Genomic DNA, 24,609 nt, shown 5'->3' on the forward strand with positions numbered 1-24,609 from the left:
CAACACCCATAAAGATAAAGGCTAAAACTAGTGAAAACTAATAAATTTGATAATTATGAGAGTAAACAGACATTTGTCAGTAATCTCTGGGTGTGGGTGTCGGGGAGGTCGTCTTTATGTCTCCTTCTCTTTCTTTATCACCTCTCTAATCTCTTTTCCCCCCTCAGTCTCCCTCTTTCTGTGAGGTCTCACTTCGACCTTAATGATTGGTCATCTACACACATCATCACTTGGAGACACACACAGACATGTGGCTTGCCCCCTCCCCTTAGCACTCTCTCGATCACTCTCCCAGTTGTTTCTCTTTCTTGCATCCCTCCCTCCCCATCACACACACACACATACTGACACACACGACCTCCCACCCTTCCTCCCTCTTAGCTGGGCTCAGTTCCCTCCAGAAGCTGCAGGGAAACAAAGGAATAATAGATTCCATCTTGACTGAAACCAGGCGCTCATCTGTGGGGGTGTGTGTCTGCATGTGTGGGGTGCAGGGGTGTCACCCCTGCATGCCTGCAGTTTCGTCCTATTGCCCTCAATTTCTTTGTCCTTCTGCAGCCTCCTGCAGCTATTACACCTAGCCATTAGCATCCAGTGATCAACAGCGCAGAGTTGTAATGGATCCTGTGGCAGTAATGCCAATAAAACAGACACTCGCACACTTAACCCTTCGTCAAGCGTTAACACCTCGTGTGTGTGAGTGAGAGAGAGAAAGGGAAGGTCGTAGGAGTCAGTATTGAAGCAGGATAGGAGATAGGGAGGGGTGAAGGGATGTTAACAGGCATGCTTGCTCATCGTGTGTGTAAGAGCAAAGCATTCCTCCATGGCCTTTTTTTTTCTTTCTTTTTTGTAAATAAATCTCCAGAGAGCGAGGGTTTGCACTTCCTGTGGACTGGGATTCTTTGAGGTGGTGCGGAGCGCCTCATTGGTGACCTTTCTGGGAGGAGGAGAGGGAACGGGACAGGAAACTCTATACCCTTTTCCTCCCCCCTCTCATCCATGAGCATCCCCTCCTTTTTTTCCCCCATTTCATCCTTTGCTGAATGACCATCCATCCCCCCCGTTTCCCCTTCAGTAACACACACACACACAACAAGTCTGTATATGCTGCAATATAATATTCTAATTACGTAATACAGACTCTTCTTTTTCTCCTATAAGCTGTCCCTTTGCACAGTCAGTCCCTCTGCTGCCCTCTGTGTGATTGTTTTCTGGTTTAAACGGTTCCTACTGATCCAGTCTGTGAATGTTTTCGCTCTTATCTGGTTTTGGGTAATGTTTGTGCAACAATTGTGGCAGGTAGAGCTGACAGCTTTCTGTCTGGTGGAAAATTCCCTATCATTGACCTAAGTTGTGCTATGATTCATTCGAAAACTTACCGCTCAAAGTCAACCATTCAGTCTGGCGCAAAAGCTCTTTGTTCTGTCAGGAAGCTGCAAAATCCAGGCGATAAGATTACACATCAAACACGTCTCCCATTTAAAAAGCCTCTTGTTACCAGAGTTTAGTTAAACATAACCTGTAACCCTGTACTGATGTGATTCAAGAGCATGGTTGGAGAAAACTGGCATATAATTAGGGCTCACATTGTTACTTTACTAATTGTAACTTTAGTTTGTTGTTCATGAACTCAAAAGTCATTAAAGAGTATTCTTAAGAAATAAAGGAAATTGGCACTAAAGGTTTCCTCTGAACATTCAGGAAGATGTAATGAGTGCCCAGGGCATGTTTTTGTTTTAACCCATATCCATGTAATTCTACTTTTAAATTTCTTACATGGTTACTTTCTTAACTAATGCAAACTTTTTTTCTTATTAGTCTGAACAGAAAACTCAAAATCAAAGGAAAAGTTGAGTCTAACAATCTTGTAACTCTCAACAGTGAAGTACTGTCTTGAATTCTGGCATGTTTACTCTATTAATCCCTATAATAAAAACATTTGTAATGGATTTGTCTTCCTGTTCACTGTCACATTAAAAGCTTACATTGATTTTGAGTGGAAATGGGTTGTGCAGAGTAAATTCGGCAGATGTTTTTATGTGATCTGTGTCGATGAGAAGTTACAAAGTGCTTATTCACCAAGTCAAAATGTTGCTGCAGAAATCCAGTGAAGGAAAAGCGTGATAAACGGGTGACCGGTTAAACTTCATCACTTTAGGCGCAGTCACATCATCCTAAAGATGCTGACGGGTGACCCCCGGTACCACGATTGGTTTCTAGGGAAAAATGTGTATTCCCCAACTGTTTGGCGAGTGGTTTCTGTAACGACTTTCCAATAAGCTGGCACGTTGGTGTCACATCACCTAAGCAGTTTCTGGTGCGTGCCCCACATCTGTACGCAAGTCCAAACATCTTTGTGCCTGCTAGTCTTTATGTAACAGTCATAACACAGCTCTCATTCGACTTATGCACCCCAACTCCAGATTGTCACTGTCGGCATACCTGCTGCAGAAAACACGGTCAAAAACTGTCAAAACTGTTGCGCTTCCCTGAATGCATGAACCGCTTCCTGTATAACTGCAGTAACTCCAAAGATAACGGCTTCCTACTGTCCAAATGCATAACAATAGAAACAATTAAATGGCTCTTACACTTGCTGAAGGTTGCTGTCTGTTATTAGGTGAAAGTCAGTCATAAAGAGGGACTGGGGAACCTCCTTGCGATTTCTTTGGTTGATGGTTGCCATGGCTGCCCGTTGTTTGATTACAGATATTAAAGAAGAAAACTTTTCTGAAAACACTTGCTAGCTAACCATCGAGCTGCAATGACGTGGAAACATAAATGGAGAATGTTTGCCTTCAATAGGCACAACTTTCATACCGCCTCTTCTATACAAACTACATCAGTCACGGGGGGGGTTTAATGCAACACTGCATCCATGTGCCAGTCTCCATGTGACAAATCTCACCTTGTAACAGCAACCCATCTGCCAGCAGGTGAAGACCCTCCCACTTGGTTACCAGAAGATTGCTGACTGATCTTTAGCCCTGTGTGGCTGTGTGTGGAATAACACAGTCCATGTATTCCTGGATATGAGTACAAATATAAATACATTGAAAGTTGACTTGGAAAAGTCAGGAACTGTGACTTTTCCTTCAACGCCACAGTCAAAGTTGGTTAGCACTGGTTCCGGTGGCTAGTAATTCCCCTCCTAACCTTGCTTCCCACATCTGCCTTACAGTAAATACTTTTCAGTGCACAGCCTGTTTGTGTTGCAGTGACCTCACAGCCCCCAAGCCCCCCCCCCCCCACACACACACACACAGTCTTTATTCAAACAATGATCTAGCTTCCTGCACACACTCACTCAGTCTTATGACAGGGTATGACTATGGCTGACTGGATGTATGACTAGCTCGTGTGTGTGTGAGAGGGTCTCGGTTGTTTTATATCCATTGCAGTTTGTTGTGGCAGGAAGCTGCTTAAGCTGCAGATCTAGGCACAGATCCTTACATATTTATATATAAAGGAACTGTAATGCACTTAATTGCACACAAATGAGCTTATTTAGAAAGCTGATTTGGCTGCATGTTTCAGTCATTGACCTTTGTTCTCCTTTTCCACCTTTCTAGTTATAGGTAAAACTCTACATACATTTATACATATCTGTATTAATACAAGCAGCTATTTAAAACAACAACAACAACAACAACAACATGCAAACATATGTGCAGTTACAGACAAACACACTTCAATACCTTTAGTTCAAACAAAGGCTCTTTCAAACCCAGGCTTGGATTGCACAAATTAAAGCTGTAATGTGTTATCAGCAAAAACATGGCCCCACCCTGCAGTTTGCGGATTTATTGAACTCTTTATCTAATCGCTAGTCTGGACCTTGAAACTAAAACCCAGCTCTGCCCAGCATTCCTCTGAAAACCCAAGGAGAGGGGAGGGAGGGAGGGAGAGTGAGATGAAGGAAACCTGAGGAGTTGAATGAGATGAGGGCAGGGAGGTATAATAAAGGCATGAGAGTGGAAATATCAGCAAAGGGGCTGGGCATTTCTGAAGAAGCTGGCCATCGGGGTGATATAACAAGGGTAATGAGGGGGGAGAGGAGGAGGTTAAATTTAGAGAAGAGAAAGTGATGGAAATGAAAGACGTGTTTTGTAGGGAAAGGATGCGTGGGAGGAGAAAACAAGGAGCAGGAGGGGAGAAAATGGGAGAGAGGTAGTTAAGGGCAGAGAGGAAGAAGGCAGTTAAGACCTGATTTGGAGCTGCAGTAATGGGAAGCTCACATTTGCAAAAAACTTGCATTGTCCAGCTTTTAAAATCATTTAAGGCAAGAAATGTGAACAAGATGTCCTGTGCTGCTCAAACTCATTTACACAGAGCTGAGGTCAAGATTGCTCCATGCAAATTTAGCGACTCCGAACAAGCTCCACGCTGTCGCTGACTGCACGAGACACGAGAGTGGAAGTCAAATAGATAAAGAGGCAAAAAGAGGCATGTCTTCAGTGTAAGAGGAAAGACAAGTCGGTGTTGTTGCTGCAGGACCGCATGTAGTGCTGGCAGCAGATAGATAAGAGTGAAGATGCAGTAACTCTTCACACGCACACGCAGTGGTGATGCAGCAGTAGTTAGTGATGCTATCAGCAGTCTCTTTCCACACTACAGTGTTAGAGATCCCAGTATGTGAGCAGGAAGCAGGCAGGTGTAACTGCAGCACAGCGGTATATACTTGGCTGTATTTTCTTTTCTTGAATCCTGCAAAAAATATGAATCTTTTTTTTTTTTTGATTTTTTTTTTGTGTATTCTATGACATGCATGTAACAGAACACATTCCTGATAGCTTTGTAAGGCAGCACAGTTTGGTGTACTGTGTCTCTCTTAGTGTCCAAACAAGTCAAGTCCAGCTCTGGCCAGTGTTTGTACAGTTTACACACCTTCAGTCAGCTGAGAGCTAGAAGAGAGAGAGAGTGTGTGCTTTTACACACACTCTCTCTCTTCCGCAGTAATCGAAGGTGCAGTGACCTGTAGTAGCAAGCTACTTTGAAATACCTTTTCCACCATTTTACGGTTGACTTGAAACACGTTTCTTTTCCTTCTCTCACATTCACACAGTCGGATTCATTCACAGGAAGCAGCTCGATACGAGAGCAGAATTTGGCCGCTGTTGGCCTCCAGGTGGCTTCAGCCTTCCTGCTTGAAGGTCAAATAAACTCTTAAAGCTAATGAGTCTGGAAGAATGACATTTGCAGGGAAATTTAAATTGTTCAGCCTTATTTGCATTTATCTGCGTCATTTGTTTTGATTGTAATCATTGATTGGATAAACACTCAAACAATTAGGCGATCTATTAATTTATTCAGCAGTGTTGATGAGAGGAAAATACCAGGCATTTGCTGGTTTCAGCTTTGAGGATTTGTTGCTTTTCTCTCTTGGAGATATTTTTCAGTGACATTTTTGGACGGTAGTTGGTTGGACAAAAGGACCAGTCGAATCTTCTTATGGTCAGAATTAGGGATGGGTATCGTTTAGGTTTTATCCGATACCGGTGCCAAACCGGTACTTTTGAAACGGTGCCGGTGCTTAAACGGTGCTCAAACCGGTGCTTAAAGAATGGAGAACACAAAATTGGTCCAAAAACCTCTCATGTTCAACTGTTTTTTTGTAAAAAGATAACAATGTTAGCCTTTTCTGCAGCTATGGGGCATATATGGTATCACTCTTGGCTGGAAGCAGTGCTTAAACAATGGAAACAACACAAACTTTATCCAAAAACCTCTCATGTTTAACTGTTTTCCACTTTTTCTTTGGTCATTTTAGCCTTTTTGGCCAGAGTGAAGGGAGTATCTGCCATCAAACAAGAAGACAGCCGCATGTAGCTATGATGGTGTTTACTAGTTCACCTTACTGCATTAATGTAATAACGTGGTTAGCCTACTCAACGTAAATTACACACGAACAACATTAAGCTACTCACGCAGAGAAGAACGGCTGCTGCTGCATCATCATCCTCATCATTTCTGCTACACTGGCAGGGCTAGGGGCCAGGACTCTCCTCTTCGGGTTTTGGTGGATGTTGCTAACTCCGGGTCCGATAACAGGCACCACACCCGCAGTAGATGTGCTCGGTGTGAGGTCTGGCAGCAAGCTATCAAATACGGTGCATTTCTCGGCTTTTAAAAAAAAAAAGCTATGCATCGCCAGGTGTTTCATCAGATTTGAGGTGTTACCTCCTTTGACAGTATCAGCTTAAAGCACTTGTTGCAGGCTGCTGAGTTTGCATCTTTTGCTGTGAAGTACAGCCAGACTTTGACCGCTTCGCCTTGGGCATTTGTAATCTGTAGCTCTGCTCTAGAAGAACGTACGTACCTGGGCCCGCCTACTATCCTTGGAGACGTAAAATGATTGGCTAGAATTCAAAGTGTATGACATCTCAGGAAAAAAAAAAGCACTGAAATAAAGCACCGAAATGTGCGCGGCTTTTCGGTCTGGTTACTACCGTTTCTGACTAAGGACCGGTACCCATCCTTAGTCAGAATCTTATTAGGTCTACTTTTAGAAAAGATTAGACAAATAATGAAGACCAATATAAAAACTTCAATAATGATGGGAAATAAAGATGGGAATTCATTAGAATTTGGTGATTCCATTGTGAATATCTCTTATAGATTCGATTCCTTATCGATTCTCAGTGGGTTCTCATCGGCTCTGCTACCATCACTACCATCGCTAAGAATCATATAAAAGACATTACATTTGTACAAATTCATTACACGCTGTGGGTCAAATGTTTGTGCATGTTGGGGGTATCTGGAGCGTCTGACTGCTGGGCTGGGGTTAGCAGTCAGTCAGCTAACGTCACTCTGGGTTCTTGGCTAGTTTAGCGTTAGCATGCTGTTTGTCCAGGTACTTGCAAAGACTCAAAGTTGTGTTAGCAACAAAATGCAGCTGTTTCTGTCTTGGATGCAGTTTCCACGTTACCATTGTGCTCCTGTCCTTTATAAATAAAATTTATAAAGGACAAGACTAAAGATTCCAAGTAATTAAACTACTAGAAATCAGTTCTCTACAAGAATCAGTTCTTAATTCCCTAATGCTCAATATATTGCTTTGTCTTTGATCTAATTATATTAGAATCCATCATCAGTTCATGTGCATGTTTCACATCTGTATTCATTTTAGTACAAACTTCTGCCTTCACTGTGCGCTCGTATGCCACATTGTATTTTAACCTCCTGGATCTTGTTAAGTTCACTCACAGGGCTCCAAAAACAGCATCTTAAGTTGAGTTTAATCAGCCTTTTTTTTTAAAAAAGCCATAATTAGTCAGTTTTACAAATAAACCTTCACCGTCTGCACTGCTGCCCAGTTTAGAATTGGTTTGATGTGCACCACGGGGTGCCGAGAAGAGAAAACAAGCCGCGCTACGCTTTGTTTGGAATCCAAAGTGTGCTGGTACAAGAAAAGAAAATGATGTGAAGGTTTTGGAAAGCAGAACCGAGGAAAAAAATGACCAGAGCTAGAAGTTTGTAGAGCTAAGTCATGCCGTCACGTGACGACAAAAAAATGAAGCGATACCCTTCAGAATCTACACTTACCCTCTCTCTTTTTAAGTTTGCAACTTTTCCTACATTCTAACCAAATTGGGTGTTTTTTGAAGTGATTTGATGCTTAAGTATCATCGCACGAGGATACCTGCTGTTATGATCACCGTGATCCTCCACAGACGTTTGACAAAGAACAGAAATCATCATTTATCTGTTTCTCATCACATTGACTTTTACTATGAATTTCTGTTTTTCTATTATTCCTAGAGGCTTCTTATTTTCTGCCTCCTGTCGTCACCTCGTTACACACACACACACACACACACACACACACACACACACACCCCTCCCTGTTTCTCTCCTTCCTCTCTGGAATGCACTGAATGTCCTTATCTTTGCCCATGCAAACACGAGGGTGAGCCAGCAGCAGAGGTTGAATTCCTCTGCAGATCCCAGGCCGGCTGGCTGCACCACAAACTGGCATCTAGACAACCTACAAGTTAAACGACTCCCTACACGCACTGAAGAATGCTCCGTAAAGACGAGATGTAAAGCATGACCTACTTGTTTATCTTTTGGCCGTATTTTTGGCGTCTGGCAGCTGTTGCACTTTCCCATTTTTGCAACTTCATTTCCAGCAACCTTAACTTAACAACTGAACCAGAGACATCCTCATAATTTCTATCCTGCACATTAGCCTGCCCTGTTAAAACCCAGCACTTTCATTATACATGATGCATCTTTGGCCCCACACAGTTTGGTTGGGAGATTCAGAAGTGTTATGCTGCTAACCGCTAATGTGGCATTAGTGCTGCTGGCCTCAAGTGAAGATGACGAACAAGCTACAGAAATCACTTCTTCCAGGCTAAACATATTTTTATGAGCACTTTGAGTGTAATGGTGGCTTTCAGTGATGTTTCCTGTTGATAAATTGGTCTTAAATGTGTCCAGAAGAAGTTAATCCATCGCATAAGACTGAAAATCACAGCTTTGTGATATGAACCAAAGTCACACACACCTCTAGATGCAGTGTCTTGTATTCTGCTTCTCCAGACAGCTTTCCTCCAGACGCTCGCACACAGGAGCCATTGATACCTCCACACAATGCAGCCTCAGAGGCAAACACATGGAATCACAATGCAGCGGCTGCCATACACGCAGCTTTTACGTATGCATGTGCATAAAATTACTATGACAAGGAACACACAAAAGACAGAGCTGCTCAGTGTTGGTGTCCATGCAGGCCACAATAACACACACACACACACACACACACACACACACACACACACAAAGGTCTTAATGGATTTGCTTGCATCATAGCGGAGTACAATGCTTGTCTAAAGAGCCCTACTTGAACAGCGCAGCTGGCACAAATACTCACGACCAATCATCGCTCAGATTAGTATGAGCGGCCCACCCCGCCTCCTCACCCCACCCCTTACCCCACTCCAGACGACTTTCAGATATTTTACACTGTGGCCCAAAGTCCTCTTTCTGTTCTCCTTCATGTTTCAGGTCACATGCTCTGACTCATTATTCACATCAGCAGTTCTTCAGTGGCTTCAGGTCGCGAATCGTATTTAAGAAAAATAAACCTGCGTTCTTTGCTTTGCCAAATATATTGTCTCTGCTTAGGCTCCACCAAATCCTTAAAAATACTGAGGGGTGAGCTGGATAGCAGGGACTATTACTTTGTCCTACAGAGAAACTTTCTGTCTTGCCAGTCATCCTCTCACCCACCCAAATATTGCAAACCAAACCCCACCCTCCCTACACCACCATGGTAGTTGTGACTGCCTCCAGCGGGACAGCACAACCAAGAATTGCTCAGGAGATGCTGAGGGAACACATCTGAGGTGTTGTTGCAGTATGTCTCTCATCAGGATTGTGTAAAACTACTGAGCTGATTTTTCATTAAAGTTAGCGGTGAGTTGGAGCCGTTGATTTTAGACAGGACTAAGGCCACGATTGCTGTTGGAGATGATCTAGGACGTTTGTAGCTCAGGAATGCACCTGAGCTATAAGACTTGCAGCTTTTGTCTTTTGCAGATAGATTTAGTTTTGTTGCACTCTGCTAAATGAGATCAAAAATGTATTTCTCGAGGAGCGGCAGCGCTGTGGCTGCTTTAGCTTCCATGACTCCCTCAGGATGTTACGTCATCTGACGCATGTTTTTTCCCCTCTAAATTTCAGAGGAAGCATCTACTGTCCCACTATCTCTGACTGTGTCAGAATACCTAATGATTTACTCTGAGATTATATCGTCACATCCCGTTTCCTTCACCACATCAGCCACAACAATGGCTGTACAGGATACTGTAGCCCATAAAAGCTGCCTCACAGAAGAAAGATCGCATTACATCAGTTTTCCCCACATCCCCTAATGTAGCACACATGACTGCTGCAGGAAGGTTCCCTATTTTACTGTCTATTCATGTTTTGAATGTGTGTGTGTGTTGTGCGTGTGTGTGTGCGCGCCTTACACCTGTTGCATCTAGCGACCGGAGGCATTATGCCTGCTCTTGCCAACCATGAAGCTGTGCTGATTGTTAAGATGTTCTGCTGTATTGAAAGCGTGCGGTTTTCAGAGAATTATTTGTCCGTGTTTGAAATGTTGTCTGCTGTGTAGACCAGCGTTCCCCAACCCCCGGGCCTCGGACCGGTACCGGTCCGTGAGTCGTTTGGTACCGGGCCGTGAGAGTTGAGGCTCAGGTGTGAAATGTGTGGTTTTCAGGGTTTTTATCGGTTTTCAGCGTTATTTTGTTATTGTTTTTATCGTTAACTTGGTTTTCCTGGGTCTTTTCACGTGTGTTATGAATAAATCTTCTTTTTTTTGGTACCGGTACTAGTTTTATTTTATTGTATTTATCCGCGACACCTTAAAGGCCGGTCCATGAAAATATTGTCGGGCATAAACCGGTCCGTGGCGCAAAAAAGGTTGGGGATCGCTGGTGTAGACTCACAAGTTTCTTTTATCAGAATCGGCTTGTTTGGCCCAACGTAAGTCTGTCTTTTTACCTTTTGACCTTTTAATTAAAGTCAAAGTCTTGACCAAATAACAGAAGAGTCTGGACAGACATCATAGTGATAATCTACAGGAGGTTCTCATGCGGTTTGTATTTCTGATTTCATCAGACAATTAAAGTCTAGTTTACTTTCTTGTTTTTCTTGTTTTAAGCTGATGTCTCATTTATAATTGTTAAAACATCTAAATATGTAACCCTTTAGAGTACTGGATTGTCAGACAGGAGACAATGATCGAGACTATTCTGTGTGTTTGACTGAAAATGCTAAAAACGTTTGTCCAAAATAACTGCGCAAAGCTGGCAAGTTTTTGGAAAAACCCTGGCCTGGGACATTTCTAGATTATGAAGAGGGGAAAAAAGGTTTCAGAGCATAGCTGCTGCACTGACCTACGCAGTAAACACGTTACGCACTAGTGCAGGCGTCTGTTTTGTAGAAGAGGTGGGCGGGTACACATCTATGATTAATAAGAGTGTGATGAGGGTGGGATGTTTATGCAACACTTTAAAACACATACAAGCACATGATAATAGTCTTTGGCTAAAGGAAATGGCCAGTACTGTCTCAGCCTGGCTTACATTAAAGAATTGCATGATAACAAATATCTGTTTTCAGATATTTTCAGGATATTTGTGGCGATGCAGGAAAAATCTGAGTGACCTTTTATTGCAGTTTGCAGAGCTTTTTTTTCTTCTTCTTTTTTTTGTTTTTAATTTAAAAAAAGGTGCCAGCAGCAGGATTATAGTGTAGTAGGTAATAGCTAGTGTTTTCCCTGGAAATTTTAAGTAAAAGTATAAAACACCTGTTTTATTTGAACAATAATTTAAGACTGTAATTCTTCAGGGCCTGCAGGATATTGTCACATAATAAAACTTGGGGGAAAAAAGCCACACCGTGGGTGGCACTTTCTAACCAGCTGGTTAAAGTCCTGCTTTACCTCCATATTACTGCATCAGTGATTTCCATCCACTGTTTGCTTTTCCTGTCATATTGATTCTAACTTCTGAGTGCTGCAGCCATGCTCGGTTGAGTCATTTGTGTACGTTTGCATCGCACATCAGCAGCTGCTAGCTGCCCGCCTGCATAGACTGATTGTACTCAACTGTGTTTTTTTGCCTCATGGTTTCCACATTCAGCAGGAAAACCTTTCAAGTCCTGTGTTTTGACGGAGACTGTTGAAGTAGCTCCCTTGTAGGGGGAAAAATAATCATCATTTGATGCTGAAACGCAGCTCTTACTGTCAGACATGCCCGGGTTTGACTCGTCGTTGCTCACACAATATCGCGACTTGACAGTTTTGCATCATGTAAGTTTATATTGGTATTAACGCGGATTATACGATATAGTACATGCCTAATGCAAATAGTATTTTTAAAGATTTACATTGCAAAGTATTAATAAATTGTCCAATTAGAATTTAAATGCAAATCTTGTGTTTGTTACTACATGTTGTGTTCTTACTTATTCTTGATGGCTGATAGTCATGGCTTGTTTTTGTTGTAGAGCACAGAAAAGTGCCTGTAGGGTATCAGATTGACCCATGTTGGCTGTTTGTTATAAATAAAATAAGAAATTGTAGCACATTTGAAGCAGACCAGGCATCAGGACACAAAGCCATTCCAGTCTAAATATGTTTTTTTTTATTCGTGCTGTTCATCCGAGCCTTGGTTGAGAGGGCCACAGGCAGAGCATTGAAGCCCAGACTCCTCTCTCTCCCTGTCCACTTCTTCTCATCAACTCCTACCAAGACTTTCCCAACCCAACAGAAATGTTGAGCGGTGCCACATGCTTCATGCTGCTCTGTTAAATAATGAAAATCAAATTTGGTCACAGTATATGACAGAAACTGCTGTTATCACATATACTGCTGTCACTTTTATCCACCTGACCCCCACCACAAATTTTTTCAGATTGACAATCGGATGTAAACGGTTTTGCCTTTTTTTTTGGTTTGTTTGTTTGTTTCAGGTCCTCAATGCCCAAAAAGCCGGCTACAAGGCAGCCATTGTTCACAATGTGGAGTCGGATGACTTAATCGGCATGGGATCCAATGATGGTAAGATGCTCCTGTTATCTAGTTCAGTGTTTTAATGGGTGCTTGTTGGGTGGCCAAACAGTATGAACCTCCTTTCCTTTACGGATGCCTGTCTTGTGAAGCTAACAGCTCGGTAATGCTAACATTTAGGATTAAGTGTCGAAGATCAAGGTCACACAGATCAATGTCACACATGTTACACAAATGTGTGATAGGACAGAAATAATGAATGGGTGAATTTTCATAGCAAGAAGATCAGCTTCACTCTGCACAAACACTTCTCTGGTCTTTGTTCAGCGGCATAACTCAGCAGCTGGTGAACCTTTAAAATCTTTCCTCACCACACTCCCTGCTGGTGGCTGATGCCCTCAGACGTCAGTGCGTTGGTGGTTCTTGGTGTCTGGGGCTGGGCGCTCATGTATGTACCGGCTCACTCCTGGTGGCCGCTTGGCGAGGCCTGGCGCCTGTGGCCCAGCTGGACCCCGCCAAGCGGCCACCAGGGGCGTGAGGTGCCCTCTGGCCTCTGGGCCTGGGGCTCGGTCCTCTCTGGCACTGCTGGCTGCTGGCAGAGCCCGCGGGCACATCACTGCAACCCCCTCTGGCCTCGGCTCCGTGGCTGCTGGGTGACCCCTCGTCTGGTGCTCTCCTCAGCTCTTCCCAGGAAGGTGGCACAGTTGCCCCTTTGGTGGTCTTCCTTGGGTCCTCGTACTCAGGGGCCTCCGGATGTCTGGGGCCTGGATCTCCTCCATACCTGCTTCCCACACTCCCTAGCAGATCGTTACATGGAGAAACCTTTTGAATACAAGCGTGCTGATCCACACAGGTGTGCACACAGGTGTTCACATGGGTGTTCACAGACACAAACTACACCTTTCTTGGCTGCTACCTCAAAGCACATTGTGCGCTGTCGATCTTGCGTGCTGCACAATAACATGTAATATTTAGTATCTACTGTCAGCTAGTTTATTGTGATGGTGTTGTATTTATTATGTTGCTCTTTTTTTGTTTGTTTTCTCCTGTTTTTTTTCTTCTCTTGACAGGTGATCCAGGTGTTTTTTTTCTTTTTTGTTTGTTTGCTTTTCTTTCTTTTTTTTTCTTCCCTCCTTTCTCACCATCTCTTCTCCCCTCTAATTTGTATTTCTTTCCCTCTTTCTTTGATTCTTTCTTTCTCCCTGTCCTATCGTCCAGTCATGTCTGTCCCGTTTGCAACAACTGAAAATAAAATAAATAAATAATTATAATAAAGGTCAGTCAAATGGACCAATATGGCAGGGCCATGATGATCCACTTGGCATCTTTTTTGGCCTTCAGACAACAATTGTGATGGCTAAAGATCCAAACGGGACAGGCAGAAAAAAAATCTTTCAAAAGGATGCATTGATGTTTGCAAACGCTCAGGTGTAAAGTATTTGACTTATTGGGGAAGTTGTTTACTAATCAGAAGGTCAGTGGTTCAAACCCTGGCTCCGCCAACCTGCTTGTCTAAGTATCTTTGTGCAAAATGCCGATCACCACATGTGCCTTAGATGCATCTATCAGCGTGTGTGAATGGGTGAATGAGACTTGCAGTAAAAACACACTTTGAGTTCTCAGAAAGGAGCTTTAAAAGCTGCAACTGAAAGTAACTGAGTAATTCTAGATGTATGTAACTTATCCATTTTGTTTGTTTTGGTTTTTTAGTGGATATCATGAAGCAGTTGGTTATCCCGTCTGTGTTTGTGGGCGAGGAGACTGCGAACACTCTGAAAGAGGACTACATGTATGACAAGGGGTAAGCTCAAACCCAAATCTCTCCATTTTCTTCTTGTTTTTTTCTTTTCCTGCCCATCAGTATAAATAGAAGCAGCTTCCTGCTCGGCTCCTCTCACACTCCACTATGAACAATTCTTACTTTCAACACGTAGCGAAGAGCTGGCTGCTTTATAAAGCTGCATCACTCACCGGCCATTCTTTGCTTTCCAGCCAGGAGTTTAATTTGTTGTTACTGTAAAACAAAATGTGCAGCGTGAACTGTAATATATCAAGGAGAGGACTTGTCGCTGCCGATCACATGAGCTCAGAGGTCACAACATTATCGTTTCATTTCTCCACCTTAACTCGGTTGGTGTTTGTCAGATACATCCTAATACATGACGGTTATTCCCACATGCTGTGCAGCCCGGGGAACGAACACCAAACATGGTATTGGCATATTTGCGTCAGCGTGGGCCAGCTTGGTTGTTACATTTTTGCCTGAAGCACAGATAGTCTGCTGCAGAGAGACTGAAATAAAAGTCATTATGTTGATAAGGGGACCTTTATGTGACTGTCACACAGCTGAAAAGCACTAAAGGGAATCTCCTTAATGTGGCAGCTCACAGCAATGAGCTATAACAGAGTGCTGTTGGTGTAGGTCACAGTCACCAGCATAACGCCTGTCTGTGAAAAGGTTAATGTTTACCACATGTCCTGCACCTGACAGCGCTCTGCTTTTCTTTTAGCGGCCACGTGGTCCTCCTGCCGGACTTCAGTCTGCCTCTGGAATACTACCTGATCCCCTTCCTCATCATCGTGGGAATCTGCCTCATCCTCATCGTGGTCTTTATGGTTGGTAAATTTAAGATGTCTTCATTTTAACTCAGGGTTAAAGCATTTTACAAAGGAACAACTAAACTTGTGTAAAGATGGATAGTAATTTGTTGTTTTACTGCCATCGATTTGATGATTAAGAAGTAAAAACAGTCAAATCCACACTGTTCTGATACTGAAAGGGTTTTTTTCCTCGTAAGGACTCTTACTTGCTGTAAAAATAATTCTAAATAATTTTAGAAAAACAAAGTTTTAATCCCAAAACGTTGTTCTTCATCAGGCACCAGACTTCAGCCCAGGTTGAAGTCGTTTCATTTTTTATGTTCCTGTAATAATTAATCCACCAGTATTTGCGAGCTCGTTCATCGAAATGTTAGTTTTAATGCTGAATTGTAAATATTGTTGTTAATCATGAATTTTTGAATTGACAGTTTTACAGAAAAGCAGAAAAAATAGTAAAGTGCATTATTAATTTGAATTAAAATGCCAAATTACACTAATTTACTTCCATCCCTGAACAGAAAGACATTGTTTTCATGGTTGAATGTTATGCTTGATTCATTTATTTGGCTTCTCAAAAATGTCCAGCGTGTTAGCTCAAATTTTGGTACAAAAACAATAATTCAGTTTGTTATTTGCTTAATAAATAGCAATAACATTAAAAAAAATTAAACGTGTTTTTGAGCAGTTTCTTGTTTTTATGACAGGGGGTCTAATAAATTTGTTATGCACTGTAAATTTAAGTTTCTTTGACTTTACTTGCACAAGATCCGTGTGTGGTTTGCGCTCATTTTGACAGTTTTGCTCTATTTGTGCTTCGACTAGATCACCAAGTTTGTCCAGGATCGACACAGAGCTCGGAGGAGCCGCCTACGCAAAGATCAGCTGAAGAAGCTTCCCATCCACAAGTACAAGAAAGGTAGGAAAAGATCAGTGGTTAGCATCGAGGCTTCACAGGAGGATGAAAATCTCAATAATTTCACTTCCTGGCTCAATAAAGGTTAATTTAAGAGTTCTAGGTGGCTCAGTTTTTGCTAAAGCTACTGTGTAGCACAACATTATCATTATGCCCATTATGTGGAACAGTACTACAGGTTTCAATGAAGTTTATTTTCCTTTAGCAAAAAATATTCCAGCATTGTGTTGACTCCCTGAAGCAACCAGGCGTTTACACATCTTTTAGTCTGACCTCTGACCTTCACGATCTGTAGAGATGCTATTTTTCCTCTTTCGCTCCTTTCTCTCACATGATTCGGCCAAGAACAGAGATATCATCGATGCATTGCGACACACCATCGCTCCCTGGAGCTCTGCACCTAATCGGATTAATATGGACTTGATTTTTTTCCACAAAGGCAGATTAGAGCTCCTCTCTGTTGAAACTGGACACATGACCGAATGTAATCTCGGTCATGCTGGGGGCCGGCTGGGTCGAAAGCTAAGTGTAATTTGGATTTTACCTGTCAGGCAGATGTACAGTAGAGCGTGTACCGCTTGTTTGTAATAGGAGAGAAAATGTGATGAAGTAAAAATAGATCTCTGCTTTTATTTTTGTGTAAATATTTGAGTGTTTCATCAAAAACCTCTGAAAGCTTTTTAAGTAAAACTCTGTGGCTTCTCCTTCTTTCTAAGTATAGGTGTCAGGCTGACTATAGCATTGTTTTGAAAGGCAAATCCTCGTTGTGTGTTGGGTAAATAAGTTTGTCTGTGTATTTAGATGTTTGCCGGCTGTTACCTCCAGCAGATGTATTTTGCGGGCTGGAAAGCCCCGGACTGCCGTCGTCTGTGCAGGGAAACACCGGGGAGCTTTGTAGAGAATGGGTGGTGCATAATAAGTATCCCCCTTGCAAAGCTGCTAATTGAGGGGGGGTTATGAGCAGAGCTGCTCCTCCCTGCCTGGCAGTAATGGAAGCACGTGCAGCAGACCAGCTAAAAGCAGCATGTGCTGCTCTGGTCACTGTTTCTGTCACGTCAGGCTCTGTGGTTTGTGCGCTGTCGCGGCTGCGTCTGCGAGCAGTGCCCACTCTGACTCAGGGTTTCCACCAAGCACCGCTGCAGTCACCCTTTACTGCTCAGGCGAGTTCGGACGTTCAGGAAACAGCCTCCGGGGCGGCGTCTGCACGCCTGTCCGCTGAGTCAGAGCGTTTAACAACATGGGAAGGGGACACCAAATCTCCACCTAATCACCTTTTGAGCTCTGCACTTTGGAGCAATGCTACCCTGGCAAGAAACAAAGTGTCAGGTTTGAGCATGGGAGGGCTGTCACAGTGGGACAGCACCCCTGTTGTCTGATTTTGTGTTGTTAGGCGGTGCTTACCTCAGGTAAGAGGAAGGCCTCAAGCAGGATTTGGCCTCTGGATTTGGAATGACTGCAGCACTATTTCTGATATTTGTGTCACGTAAAGGGAAATGGGCTGTTTTGTAAGTGTTGTGAGTTAGTGGTATACTAACTACACACACCAGTGAACCTCTATGGTATATGGTTTCCACACAAACCCTCATCTGGAATGCAAAAGCTGGTCATTTATTGATCATTGTTTACAGCAGCTGGTTGTATGTGTGTGTGGGAGGGGTTTAAGCGCCACATTGTCACTTGTATTATTTTTAGCTGTAGCCTTGCTTTGGGACAACTCAACTCCACACAATTCAATGTGATGCTAAGAAAACTTGCTTCCTGCACCGTTGCTGAGGTTTTTGGCACCGTGCCTGAACTTCTTCACTGCAACGGTGCAGCTTCAGACTGGGAAAGATGTCTAACGGTGCCCTTCTTGGCCCAAGTTGCAGCGGATAATGCTGAGCTCGGACTCTGGGCTGCTTTGATAGGATGCAGCTTTAGTGAGTGGCTGCAAATCTGAAACCCTGAACAGTTGTGCAGAATATTACATGTTCAGGTGCTTATTTTGAAATGCAGCAGAAGTTGCAGTGCACAACGTTTTTCTGCAGAGGTTCAGTGGGCATGTTCTCGTGTTAAAGGTCTCGTAAAACATTTAAATCACTGATACCTTTTTGTACTTTAAAGTGCAGTTACCTCGATCATTTCAAAGCTATTAAGGTTTTCGTCTCTTGGCTGATATATCATTTAGTGCTTCCCTGTCTCAGCTTGGCTACAATAATCACACCAAGGTGGAAGCAGCCAGCAAGCCCAAATCAATAGCTTACCATTTACTTCAGGAGGCTTGTTAGTGGCAGTCTTGGTATACATCTAAATCTGTAATGGCTTTGCTGTGTGTTACTGTGAGTCATAGGTCAGGGGAGCTAAGAAATGTAGCATGGTGTGGAGTCACTTTGGGAAGTGGAAAGATGCTTGCCAGCTAATTATCGTCACCGCAGCCTGAGCTGCTGCTGTGCTGGCAGGATGTCTTTCTGCTGAGGAGAGTATCTGCTCCCCATCTGACAGAGGAGCTCACACCAGCACCGGCAGATATCTGTCCATCACTAAATTGATTTGCAGGTTGTAATTTATTTTTTTACACGTTTGATGGCTACTAAGGGGGCCAGAGTGTGCCAAGTAAATATCCTCCCCACCGTTACACCACCACAGCCAGCCTGAAGTGTTGATGCAGGATTGGATCAATGCTTCAAATTCTGACCCGGCCATCTGAATGTCGCAGCAGAAAACTGGAGTCATCAGAGAAGGCAACATTTTTCCAGTTTTTTATTCTAACACACTCTAACAGGAGTGGACCCTGGTGCGGTCTTATGCTTTAAGGCTTGATATGTAGGTGATCTTCTGCATAGCTTGGTAGTAACGAGTGGTTATTTGAGTTACCGTTGCCTTCCTACCAGCTTGAAGAGGCCATTCTCTTCTGACATCAAGAAGGAATTTTCTCCCATTTTTTCCAGCATCCGTTGTGTGGGGAAAATCCCAGTAGGTCAGCAGTTTCTGAAGTACTCGGACCAGCCCGTCTGGCACTAACAACCACATTTAGAGTCACTTAAATCACCTTTCTTTCCCATTCTCATGCTCAGTTTGAACTTCATAGAACTGGCATTTAATTGGTTGATTAGATACAGTTGAACAGTTACTCTTAATAAAGTGGCTGTCGAATGTATTTAGACAAAATTGAATATTGCAGAGTTTGTCTGAGTGACTGTGACAGTGATTTCTTCTAGGATGCCCATTAAGAAGGCACAATGGTCTCGCTTGATGGTTCAAGCATGAAAATGATGTGAATGTCACTCTGTGGCTTCACAGTTACTCAGTGGAACATTTTGGACCAACGCACAAAATGACAATTTACCAAAACACCAAATTTAGGAAGACAGAACTCCATTAGAGTTCCAGACAGTCTGTGAACTGATGCCATGGCACATTAAAGCTGTGATAGCAGCAGGTGGTGGTCGAGCCGAGAGATAAAATGATAACATGGTAACCTAAATAGCATTTTTGTTCTCATACCCAGCAGAGGACGACTTCTCTAGTTGCAAAAAAAGTCTGAGGAAGTGACCCGAGCAAGCTTCCTGATGAGTTTATGGTCTCATTGAAGCTGGTTACTATGTAGCTCCTTCCTCCATAAAGGCACATGACCATTAGAATGGCTTGTGTGTGCATAGGCAGGGACCCCCCTCACTAACTTCTAATACAAACCAGTCATTTGATTATATAGGCAGGTCTGAAATATATGACAGAAACCGCTCAGTTCAGAAAAGAGCTTTAAGGGGTAAAGAGTGAGGGCAGGTCATGTGGTGTTACCACGTGAGCGTGCAGCGTCGTTCGCTTGCTCAGTCACATCCACTGCTTATTTATCACTTCAAAGCACTGACACGGTACAAGCTAAAATCTACAGCTCAAGGCTTTAAGATGGGCGGAGCCTCACTGACCGGTGTGTGATGTCACGCTGTTTGTGTCCATCTCGCACATACAGTCTGTGTGCCCGGCACCTTATTGAGACACGTTTTCTTTTTGTAGTCTGCTGTCGTGCAGGTCGTTTGGTTAGATAAGTTGGACTGTTGCAGTTGGCCAGCAGACAGTGCTCGTAAAGATATGGGTCAGAGGGGGTGATGGTGGATAACGTCACTTGTGTGCGTGGAAATGGGATTCCTCAGACTGAAATGAATAGTAAGCGAGACAAGGAGTGTCTGCACAATGCCTTAATGAAAGCCACAATACCCGTGCAATCAGCGCACAATGCCAGTATGTAACATAAGACCTGTGCCGGCATACGGCATTATGTAATTGCAGCTGTGCGACTGCCGGCTAAGCACCGCGCTGCCATTAACATGACACATGCTCCAGTTTTCTTACAGAACCTTGCATCAGCTCCACTGACAGCCTGACATTTGAAAGCGAGCTTCAGCCTCACTTTGATGCCAGTTTTTGTCAGGAGTCGGCGTCTGACAGATGTATGAGTCAGAAAGTGTGAATGCACACGTGCAGCAAACTGACTGGAAAAAACAATGAATAAAGGAATGAAGGGATTGATTTTGACCCTTGGTTTTACTCTTCCTCTGATCTTTGACCTGCAGTCTGTTCCTCCCTGTGTATGATGAGTCACCGCACCCCTCCCTGCAGCTTTGCACATTCAAACCAAGGCGAGCACACTCACACACACACTGACTGGACTGAGCAGCTGCAGTGTCTCAGCCGTCGGTGTGTGAAGCATGTTGATGTCAGTATAGAGGAGCCCTCTCTGTCTCTGAGCTCAGTGGCCTCCTTGCCAGCTGTCCTTGTCTGGTCGGCGGTGACAAACTGTAGATGCTCTCCTCCCCCCCCCCCCCCCTCGTCCTTTTACCCAGTTTCTGTCAGCCTCTCTTTCATTCGCCTGCCCGCCCCAGCTCTGCTGCTTGTCTGAAGTTCAGTAGGACAGCGTGCTTCCCTTGAGAGCCAGGAATGCTGGCAGGCTGGCCGATTAATGGGAAAAATGGAGGGGAGAGGAGCTGCACCAGCTCTCAGAGCTTTTTAACGTGTGCTACTAGCCCCGAAACGTAATTGCGAGGGATTCCCAGCATCTGAAAAGTTGCCAGATGTGGCCTAGATGTTTTTTTTCGAGGGTCCAACAGCCCAACTTTTAAACTAGGATGAGGAGTAACCACCATCCTGATGAAAAACACACTGCTTTAGATATGTTATGTACCCCACGTAGCCTGAATCTCACAGAAATTGTTATTGTGGTGGAATATTCGAGAAACGTCCCCAGCAGTTTCTTTGATGAGTGTCGACTCAGACTGTGAATTATGTTCTGCTGCAGTGCTGTGCAGAGCCCTGGGCTTTCCTGGAGGAATCTCTTAAGTTTTTCGAGTGAACAGGCCATATTTGTCCGTTCTGAGCAGACTTAATAAAGTGCTAACAGCTTTTGAAGTGTAGCAGAAAGCGATCCTCGATGGCATTTTTATTTATTTATTTTTAAACGTTATCTCCCCAGCGCGAGGCCTCAGAGTTCACAGAACAGAGTTCAGAAAGCCACTGAACGTTTTTCTTCTCTGCTCCTCAGAATAGCTCAGTTATTGCCACAGTTCAGCATTTCCTGAGTGGATACTGGATCTGTGCCTGCACAAACTCTCCCTCACCCTGCGACTGTTCAGCACTGGCAGCGAGGAGAGGAAAGGATGGAGGCCGCTCTGGAGTCGTGTCAGAGGAGTGTAGGGCGAAAAGAAAATTAGCGATGATTGTGGTCGTGTTGGTGTTTTGAGTTAAAAGCAAAGCTGAACGTGAAACGGCCGAGGCGGAGCCGCAGTCGGACACGCTGCCTCGAGTTGGAAGTCGATGATGGAGGGAAAGGAAGGAGGGGCGGTTGATGCGACTCCCCGTCCTTATACGGTCACATGCGGCTCTGGCGCGGACACAGAGAGCTCAGTCAGGGAAAACATGCTCATTTAGAGCTTACATAAACACACCGACCCGCAGCCCCCTGCTCTACCGGCCTCCCTCCAGCTCAGGCAGGGAAAGAGGAAGGGAAGGAAAAGGAGAAGAACGCTGTGGAATTTGAGAGGGAGTGCGCTGATGAATTCCTAAGCTTTCAGTGCGCACAGGGAATGAGATGCTGCTCTGCCCTGCAGGCTGAGGATGGGATGGGTGGTGCAGGGACAAAGAATCGAAGAAAATCGGACTCGCGAGGCAGCCGGACTTTGTGAACCTGCTCGACCTCAGTGACCTTCAGAAACATTAGCATTGTCAGAGATCACAGTGTATTCATTCTCTACTATTAAGCATGCAGCATCTTTATCAATGAGTCCCTCCCTATTAGAAAGCTCAGAAAGCCACTTTCTTTCAAATGTGTTCAATTAAAGGGAGAATATGGTTTCTTTCTCCCCCCAGGTGATAACTACGATGTGTGTGCCATCTGCCTGGATGAATATGAAGAGGGAGATAAACTCAGAGTCCTGCCGTGCTCTCATGGTGAGTGACTACTCCCCTACCACAGTTACACTGACAGAAGCCAGTTACTCTGGTTTATTCTGTTTAGATCGTTATCATTTTAAGTAGATAACGAGGCTCCATCGTGATCTTATTCTCGTACTTTAACCTTTGCTGTGACAGCCATCAAAGGCTGGGTTGCATAAACAGGATGCCCTTTGTGTTCTCAGCCTACCACAGCAAGTGCGTGGACCCGTGGCTGACCAAGACTAAGAAGACGTGTCCGGTGTGCAAGCAGAAGGTGGTGCCCTCGCAGGGCGACTCGGACTCTGACTCTGAGGAGGGGGAGAGCGGCCCCGAGAACGAGGAGGTGTCTGAGAGCACCCCGCTGCTGCGCTCCCTGGCCTCCACCAGCGCCCACTCCTTCGGCACCATGTCCGGGGCGTCGCGCTCCGAGCACGACCAGGAATCCTCGGAGTACGAGGACGACGAGCTGGACACCAGCGACACCGAGGAGGAGGTCACCGTGGAGACCGTGGTGGTGCAGATGCAGCAGCCGTGCTCCGAAGGCCACGAGCACGACCTGCCCCGAGCTTGACCGACGTGTCGCTTAAAGCTCCTCGGCCTGCCCGACCTCACAGCTGCAGAGACTTTTGTTGTGGGCACAATGCAGAGTCATCCCAGTTCTTCTCACTGCTTACAGATACATTGTAATTTCCTTCTCACAAAATACAAATCTTAAGTTTTTGTTTTTTATCATGATTATGGACGAAGCTCAAGTCTGCATACCTTTGGCATCGCTTTGACCAGACTGATGCGTACAGTACACTGCCATACTGTACTCTTTATTTAGTCGTAAAAAGATGACACAAGCAGACGAGTCCAAAGGTCCCGGACACACGATCAGTAAATGTACTGTGTATATAAATATAGATCACAATAAAGGACATCTTGCATTTATTGTATATACATGTTCATGCTACAGTGACACAGGTTGGACCACTATGCACCATTGGTTTTATAAAATTAACACTTTGAGCCACAGTGATGTGGTTTGCCAATTTATTTCTATCATTAACCTTTTTGTTTTGTTTAAGGAGCTCTTGTGTTTTGTGCCACAGTTTGTTACAGTGATTCACACCAAGAGAAGCTAGTTAAACTGGTTTGAGTGACACACTGGAAGAAGAGGGTGTGCTCTCCGTGTGGTGTCACATGAAGCTGTGGGTTACACCAGTTCAGATTGCGAGAACTGTCCGTCGCCTGTGGTGAACTTCATTTCGTTAAACTCGAGCAGTTGCTGTTCGGTAGGCCTCATGGTGCGCGCTCAACTGACACGATGTATTTTTAAGACTGTTTGTAGTAAATAATCAGATTTTTTTTTTCATAACACAGCTTGATTTTTTTCGTTCGTAAATCCTGTTGCCTTCTCATTTCATGTATTTTTTTGTTTTCCTGCTCAAACATCTCTGTAAAACTTCAATAAAACGCCTGACGAGGAAACTTGACTGAGCTTCATTACTTGAGCTGAAAAACAACCTGCAATTATAGGTTTCTTGGTAACATTCAATAGTCGTCCAATGACCTTATCTGATACCAATCGGCCTGTTAAGTCTGACGTGGCTCATTAGGAAAGTGGAAGTAAAGGAATCTTTATGCTTTAGTCAAATATCAGTTTCTTAGTTAATGAGTGCAGTTTTACATCTACACACTAGATTAGGATTTTCTGGAGTGGCCTTGTAGTTGAGGCCTAAAATGTGGCAGATCTGGTCTTGGTTCTCCATCACTTCCTCATATCCAGTGGCAGGGGAGAAAAAAAAGAGCTTTGTTTTTCCTTCAACAATAGTCTCATCTCAGCTGTTCTGTAGCCTTCTAATCATCTTTTTTTTTTAAAAATTCATATTGAAGTTTAATGTGCTTGTATAGACCGTAAATTTACAACATTTACAAAGAAATAGAAAAATGCTTTGTTCTTCCTTCTTGCTTTTTTTTTGGATCAATTTTTTTTTTCCAAAGAAAAGAAAATACTTCCCAAAACATTTTTTTTTTGTAAGAAAGAGGGAAAGAAAAACAGCGGGAAGAGGGACGGGGCTAAAGGACAAAAAACAAAAAAAGCAGACAAAAAATACATATCAATCACCTGGATCACCTGTTGAGAAAGAAAAAGAGAAAGCAAGCAGAATAAAAAGAA

General features: G+C 43.8%; 1 protein-coding gene across 2 annotated transcripts in view; it reads left to right on the forward strand.

Moving 5' to 3' along the window:
• rnf13 (ring finger protein 13) overlaps positions 1-24,609 on the forward strand; it is a 40,610-nt gene extending 16,001 nt beyond the window's left edge. For both annotated transcript variants that reach the window (XM_085134092.1, XM_085134093.1), the window contains exons 5-10: positions 12,493-12,580; positions 14,240-14,330; positions 15,040-15,145; positions 15,953-16,046; positions 22,383-22,463; positions 22,652-24,609. In XM_085134092.1, the coding sequence (XP_084990218.1) occupies positions 12,493-12,580; positions 14,240-14,330; positions 15,040-15,145; positions 15,953-16,046; positions 22,383-22,463; positions 22,652-23,019 (828 nt within the window). In that variant the 3' untranslated portion in view covers positions 23,020-24,609. The remainder of the gene's footprint in view (positions 1-12,492; positions 12,581-14,239; positions 14,331-15,039; positions 15,146-15,952; positions 16,047-22,382; positions 22,464-22,651) is intronic.

Source organism: Neolamprologus multifasciatus, chromosome 15 (genome assembly GCF_963576455.1).
Source record: "Neolamprologus multifasciatus chromosome 15, fNeoMul1.2, whole genome shotgun sequence".
Lineage (NCBI taxonomy): Eukaryota > Metazoa > Chordata > Actinopteri > Cichliformes > Cichlidae > Neolamprologus > Neolamprologus multifasciatus.